The sequence below is a fragment of the Tribolium madens genome, unplaced genomic scaffold (genome assembly GCF_015345945.1).
Source record: "Tribolium madens isolate multiple individuals breed KSU strain unplaced genomic scaffold, Tmad_KSU_1.1 Scaffold_91;HRSCAF=231;Tcas5.2_LG7, whole genome shotgun sequence".
In the NCBI taxonomy this organism is placed as follows: Eukaryota; Metazoa; Arthropoda; class Insecta; order Coleoptera; family Tenebrionidae; genus Tribolium; species Tribolium madens.
The window spans coordinates 3032339-3039959 of record NW_025401063.1 but is presented as its reverse complement, the minus strand read 5'-3'; the positions used below and the strand labels follow the sequence as shown (position 1 = coordinate 3039959).

The 7621-nt window shown below is 32.3% G+C and overlaps 1 protein-coding gene across 1 annotated transcript in view; it reads right to left on the bottom strand.

The window, feature by feature from the left end:
- Positions 1–1013: 1013 nt before the first annotated feature.
- LOC123011737 (Down syndrome cell adhesion molecule-like protein Dscam2) overlaps positions 1014–7621 on the bottom strand; it is a 197288-nt gene continuing 190680 nt past the window's right edge. Inside the window, exons 20-23 of the mRNA XM_044409329.1 lie at positions 4583–4920; positions 4283–4355; positions 1963–2115; positions 1014–1897 (exon numbers count right to left, since the gene is read on the bottom strand). Of these exons, the coding sequence (XP_044265264.1) occupies positions 1572–1897; positions 1963–2115; positions 4283–4355; positions 4583–4920 (890 nt within the window). The 3' untranslated portion in view covers positions 1014–1571. The remainder of the gene's footprint in view (positions 1898–1962; positions 2116–4282; positions 4356–4582; positions 4921–7621) is intronic.

Sequence of the window (7621 nt, the reverse complement as noted above, 5' to 3'; positions counted from 1 at the left end):
CTTGACGTAGTTTCAAGATAAATTCKTTTAGAAGCCGGTTTACAGAAAYCGAAATGAAAATTTGATTCAGAAGTAAACTAATTCGAATTAAGTTGCCATTTATTTTGCATTGACACGTCAAATGAATTAAATGGAAACATTGAATTTTTTTAATGAAAAATTTAACAATACATTTCTTAAAGAAAATTATTCATTAATAATGACATTGACAAAAAAACATCATTATAACTTAATATTTTTTTAACTGTTTTTTCAAAATAAAATTAAATACCGTAATTTTTGAACGAAATAGGCTTTCTCCATTTTAAACTTGATTTTATGTAAAACAACAATGAGTTTATTTGCGAGAAGAAGGTTTAATTTTACGTGTGCCTTTACCGCGAGTGGTTAATTCTTAGAGCATAAAGCGAAATGAAAATTTAGTTTAGAATTAAGCTAATTCGAATTAAGTTGCCATTTATTTTGCATTGACAAACGTCAAGTTAATCGCGAATTAAAATATAATTGCGATTAACACGTTCTGTAAACCGGCCCTAAGTTTTCTATTAGTTTTGTAATTATCATTGAAAACAAATCAAAATTACTTATTTAATTAAACCAAGAAGAAAACGGTAAAATTATTTCAAATATTTTAGTTCTGCACTTTTAAATAAATAAAAATGTTTAGTTTTATAAATACACAATTTAACAAAAACCATTTTTCAAAGAAAATTATGCATTAATAAGATGAAATTTACAAAAAAACTAATTATTATTAATGTAATACATTTTTTTGATAAACTGTCAGGATTGCCAACATATACAGTCACTGTGGATCACTTTGTATTTTAATTGATTTATAAATTGAAAAACAGTTAAAAAAATATTAAATAGTGATTTGTTTTTTTGTCAATGTTTAATTAATGCATAATTTTCTTTAAGAAATGGTTTGTTAAATTTTTAACTAAAAAAATTACATTTTCATTTAACTTGACCTTTGTCAATGCAAAATAAATGGCAACTTAATTCAAATAGTTTAATTCTGAATTAAATTTTTATTTCGCTTTGTGTAAACCGGCCCCTAAAGGAATTTATCTTGTCATTTTCATTTTGTTCGACTGTACCTACATAACATAAAAAATGTCATTTCACTAAACGTAACAGTGTAGGCAAGACATACGTGAAATTGTCACAGCACTCTTGAGGCGTTTGATTTGGACTCTTGTAGTCAAAAAAATGACAGTTGTTTGAATTTTGCGGAAAGGGTAAATTTTGCAGTATTTTTATTTGTTATGTTACACAATGAGTATGTGTGATCGTGTCTTAACACAAATAGACTAGAGTGTGGAAACCACTGAATCTTCTTGTTAACATTATATAACAATCTATAAAATCTATAYCATACACTGCTCTATACACTTTATTATCAATTCGTATTTGGCACACCCACGCGGAAGTAGGGAAGTCTCCCTCTGAAGGCACCAGCCAACAAATGTTCGCTCTCCCAGTTACAAAAATAAAAAAGTCTCAAAGTCTGGACACGCAAAGTGAAAATATTTGAAAACAAGAAAATGAAGTGGCCATTTGGCCCCTCAAACGTTGATTTGGAAAGCTTCTCGTGTCAGTTTGGACATTCCCCTCGTTCTGTGCCCCTTTTCAAACTCGCCCTCGCTCAGCTCCCTGGGGTTCAAATCGGAGAACCGACTCGGCGGATGAATCCGTTCGTTGAAGCTCGGCGCGTGCGAGATGCTAAATGTGGTCTCGTCGTTGTGACTCGAATAGCCGCTGCTGCTCCGCACGTGGCGCTTGCTCAAGGGGGCGCCCTTGGTTTTGCCTTTGCGTGCGGGGTAGGGCTTGCGGCCGACGCTGCCCGACGGGGGCGACGTCTCCGACGACGACGACGAGCCTTCGGCGCCTCCTAACAGAGCGACAGTTAACAGAAATGTCACAAATGGGGGTTTTAAATGTATCGAATGTTTTTACCACGCATTCTATGACTAAAAGACATGAGTTCTTGGCTGGTGGCGCGCCCGTCGACCTCGGAATCCGAACCGAGAGTGTCGTACTCTGAAATAGGCAGGTGCAGAGTTAGTATCTTCTTCACTTCTGAGTCAGTGCTGCCCAGGTTATCAGACTCTGAAATATAATCGGACTGAGTTAGCGGGCAAAGAGGGTGAGCAGCAGTGGCCCCAATTCTACCAAGGGACTATCCACTAGGTTTAAAAAATGAGCTAAATGTATTTTTTTACAATGAAAATCTGTTGGCAACACTGAATTATTAGAACGAAATAACACATTCACTTGGACTTGAATTAATAAAAGGAAAAATATTTATTTACAAAATATTTAACCAATACGTTTAAACCTTGCACCTTGTAATTTATTACAATTACCAACCTGACAGAAATAAAACCGATTTTAAAGCAGTCAATCAATCATTTATTTCTCAAAAAGTTAGCGCTATTCTGTATTAATTTATAAAATATGATTGAATTAAAAATAAGCCAAACAGATTTTTATTTATTTTATTTTATAACAAAAATGGTGGATGCGCCGGGATATCTATTGGCAACACTGGATTATTAAAAATCCTTTGAATTTGTTATTTTAATAGGTTTCAGGTGACGATTTKGTCAGCGGTTGTCTATAGCAAATAAATGACAATTTTCTATGAAAATTTGACATTTGAATTTGACACTCAAGGTTGCCAAACTAAGATTTTCAGGGCCAGTTTTATAATCCAATTAAAGGAACTTTAAAGTTAATGTTGGTTTAGATTGTGAATTTTTTTCAACAAGCCAGTAGTAATCAGTCCATTCTAAACAACATTTATGAAACTGGACCTCAATTAACAAAAAAAAACAGTGAGTGAAAAAATACTTTGGTCGTCACGGTCACTTGAGTGACATTAAATTGTAAAGCATACTTTAGGAATGTTAACCTTATTTTTAGCTACTGTCAATCATAGTTGACAAGTTGTACATATTTTTGATAGGAAAATATAATAGCTGTCATTAATTTGAAATTGTCATTCATTTTAACGTTAAAGCTTGAATTACATTAAAGTGTCAGAAAAGTGACGACCAAAGTATTTTGTCTCCAACTGTACGTGCCGGGATAATTTTAGAGAAATCTATTGGCATTACTGAATTATTAATATTCCTTTTAATTTCTTATTTCATTTATTGCAGCAGTAGGTGACGACTAAGAAATTTGACGTTTGAATTTGACACTCAAGGTTGCCAAACTAAGAATTTCAGGGCTAGTTTTATAAGAAACTTTAGAGTTAATGTTGGCTTAGAATGTGAAATTTTTGTCAACAAGTTTGCAATAATTAGCACAATCTAAACAACATTTAATTTAAAGCTCCTTTAAATTCAATCTTGAAACTGGACGTCAACAAAAATGACGTATGCACCAGGATAATTTTAGAGAAATCTATTGGCATCACTGAAATATTAATATTCCTTTTAATTTTTTATTTCAGTATATTTTAGGTGGCAACTAAGCCAGCGGTTGCCCGTCGTAAATGAATGACAATTGCCTGTTAAAATTTTGACAGTCAAAGTTGCCAAATTAAGATTTTTAAATTAACAGAATTGGTGGATGCGGCGGATACTTTTAAAGGAATCTWTTGGCATCCCTGAATTATTAATAATCTTCGTAATTTGTTATTTCAGTATGTTCAACAGTTGCCCGCCGCAAATCAATGACAATTGTCTATGAAAATTTAACGTTTGGAAATTGAGTCAGTGTTGCCAAAGTAAGATTTTGCATTTGACATAAAAATCACAGTACAGCCATTTACATTTCCGTATAAGGTAAACAAGAATGACATTTGAGTTGGCAATGCTGAATTATTTCATTTTTAAATTGCACAATTGAATTAGATTTCCGGTTGCTGACAGCTTGACCGTGACAGTATCATTTATTACATTTAAATTAAGTTGAAACTTAACCAACAAATTGTTATGATTGCGATTTTACTTCAAACTGGTGTCAAATATAAAATTTTAGTTTGGCAACCTTGACTTTTAAATTCAAACGTCAAATTTTTATAGGCAATTGTCATTCCTTTGCGACGGGCGACTGCTGATTTAGCCGTCACATGAAATATTCTGATATAACAAATTAGAAGGATTATCGATAATTCAGTGTTGTAAAACTAATCAAACAGTTATATTGTGTACGATTCAATGTTGCCAACTTATTTTCAAAGTCATAGACTACTAAGAACACATTTTTTTAAGGATTTATTCTATAATATTTTTAGTCTATTTTATTTTATTCTTTTTTAAATTACCTTGACTCTCTGAATGTGGATCTCTCAGTCTTCCCCCTTTTCTCCGAACCTTGGTATATTCTGGTTCTTTATTCTAAAACAAAAATCACATTAAATTATCAATTGTGAAGACAGTTGTGGCAAACTACCCAAACAATTTCAATTCAAAATCTTATTAAAATAAAAAACGCAAAATTTTGAAATCTTGTGGGTAGTTTCTCGCCAGTTTTAGTGTTTTTGCCTGTTTGAATAAAAGTAAGAAGAAAGTCAAAGGCAACAAACAATCAAAACGAGTTTGGAAATAAAATAAATGAGACTTACATGTCCTAACTTAAACTTATCAATAGGTGGTGGTTTAACATCATGATAAACAAAAGAACCCCGTACCGAATGGTACGGTCCACTGTACACATTTCCGCTGTACGAGCTTTCACTGTACGCCGGTTTGGACAATTGAAACGTGGCATAGGGACAAATATCCTCGATATAATCGGCCGATTCGGCCTTATACGTGTCCGAATCGATGGCCAAAGGCTGCGGTCCTCGTCCCACTCGCACAGCGAGATATTGTTGGTCTCTGTTCTGCTTGTTCTGGATCTGAGCCATGGAGGGCGACTCGCCCATCGAGCGATTCTGGCTCTCCCTCTCGCTCCTAATCTCTGAAAACCGCCCATAGCCCAGTCAAATTAGACAAATCGGTGGAAAAAAATCCTAGAGAGTTGGGAATTTTTTTTAAACGCTTTTTTACACTTAGGTATACTACAGGCTGTATTATGAAAAACGCCCCAAGCCATAACTCCATTACTTTGAAAGTTATGACAATARTTCTTAGAACAAAGTTGAARATTTTTTGTCATCTATCGTTTAGGATAGATGCTAAATTAATGCTGTTTTCTGTTTCACCGGAAATGACATCAACTTTATTTTTTAATGGAACACTCTGTATATTTTACCAGTTTTGGATTCCTTGTTTAATTGTCTTTTTTTTGCCTAAAACCAACCTTTCGTGAGATATGAGTCAATTAAAAATTTATTAAAGTAGGCAGTGGAAAATAATAATATTAAGTAATGTTGACAAATATTATTACTTTGCATTTTCTCTTATTATTTTTATACTTTTTGGTGTTTTGGTGATAATGTGTTAACAGACATGATTCAAGAATATTTTGAAAGCAATAAAAATAGTTGGAGACCACTGGGCGGTTTCCAATAAGAGAAGTTCCAATTCGTCGACCTGAAGAAAGTTTGAGGATGTTTGAGGTTTTCAGAAAATCCAAATTAGAACAGTTGCGTGCGATAAGCCAACGTTATTTGCAATTTCTTGAATTCATGTTCTTGCATTTTCTTCAATACCTATCAAATTCTGTATCTCTTTGAAATTGGAGATGTTCTAATTTGGGTTTTCTAAAAGCCCAAAACATCCTCAAATTTTCTTTAAGTCGCCTAAATTTTCGACGATTTGGAACGTCTCTCATCAGAAATCACCCAGTGTAAAAGCGTAGTGCTCTCCCACAATTTTTATTTTATTCAAAATATGTCTGTTAACACATTATCATCCATGATTAACATTAAAATGTATAAAAACAGTAAGAGAAAATGCAAAGGAATAATATTTGTCAACATTACTTGATATTATTGTTTTCCATTACCTACTTTAATAAATACATTATTTGGTGAATATCTCACGAACGGTTAGTTTTAGGCATATGGTACTAAAACTTGTTAAAAGACAACTAAACAGAGAATCCAAAAGTGGTAAAATATACAGGGTGTTCCATTAAAAAAAAAGAGTTGATGTGATTTCCGGTGAAACAGAAAACAGCATTAATTTAGCATCTATCTTAAACGATAGATGACAAAAAATGTTCAACTTTGTTCTAAGAAGTATTGTCATAACTTTAAAAATAATGAAGTTATGGCTTGGGGCGTTTTTCATAATACAATAATACAATAATATATCAAAAGTCCCCGAAGGTGGGGGCGAGCTCAAGGAGGGGGTTAAAAGTGTCTTTTTTTGGTTTTTTGCTTATATCTCGAAAATTATCACTCCTATAAGTTATTATTTTCTTATCAAAATTAAAGCTTACAACATTTCCTACAAAAATGGTCCTTTGCATTTTTGTTGTAGGACTAACCGTAAGCGAGTTAAAGGACAGAAAAAAAACATCATTTAAAAAAATGTGCTTTATCTGCATTTAAAACAGAATTAGTCTTGTAATTTAAAAAAAAACTGACAGTTAATTAAATTTACTGGGTGCAATACTTCATTAAACGAAGGGGGAGTCACGAGGGTCTATAAATACAAACTCATCGTTTATGTAATTTATGCAGAATTTTCTGTAGAAGTCTATTTCTGCATCAAAATTTCCTACAAAAATGGTCCTATTCATTTTTGTCGTAGGACTTGTAGGCTTCAAAAGTTTGGAGTCTACATAAAATTGCATTAAAAATCCTTTGAAACACATTTCATTACGATATGGTAAGTATTTATATGTGTAGAGCGTTCCCCAACTAAGCTGGTCTGCCTGAAAGGTGACTCGGGTGTAAACATTTAAACGGAGATATAAGAAAAATTTTGGATGAAAGAGAGAATCAATCTTTAAGGGGGTTAAATGTGGTGTAAATCTTTAAACAAAGATATAAACATAAAATTCTTTGGAGGTGTAAAGGGGCACTAAAATCAGATTTTTCGAAAATTAGTTTTTAAGGGAATAAAACGGTGTACATATTTAAAGGGATATAAAAACATTAAATTTAGAAAGTATGATCTTAGAGAGTGTAGAAATGCTCTTTTCAAATTTTAATGAAATAAAATAGAGTTTAAAGACTTAAAAACAAAATCAGAAACATGAAATTTCGAATTTTGAGAGTGCAGAAGTACAGGGTGCTGCATTTCGGATGTCCGAATAGGGAATCTCCAAAACTAAGAGGTTTAGCCAAAGACGAGTGATACATTCTGGGGCTCATTTTTTGAGAAAATAATATTGATTAAAACCGCATCTCGCTATCGTCTTTTCTTTTCGACTTATAGACAAAAATTGACATTTTAGCGAAATCTAAAAAAATTTATATCTTTGTTATTATATAAGATACAGATTTGAAACAAAGACATTATACATATACTTTTTTACGTAGAATTTAATAATGTAGTTAACAATTTTTTTCAGTTATTGGTTTAGCCGTAATAAGATAAACTTGTATTTTTTTAAATGGAAATCATAGGCGGCTATGGCAATTTTGAAAAGCTTATTTTTTTCTGATCTAAAAAATATATATTTGTAACAAAATATTTTTTATAACTATACTTAAAAAGTGAAATACATATTTTGTGTGATAATAGTTGGCCATGGAAAAACTATT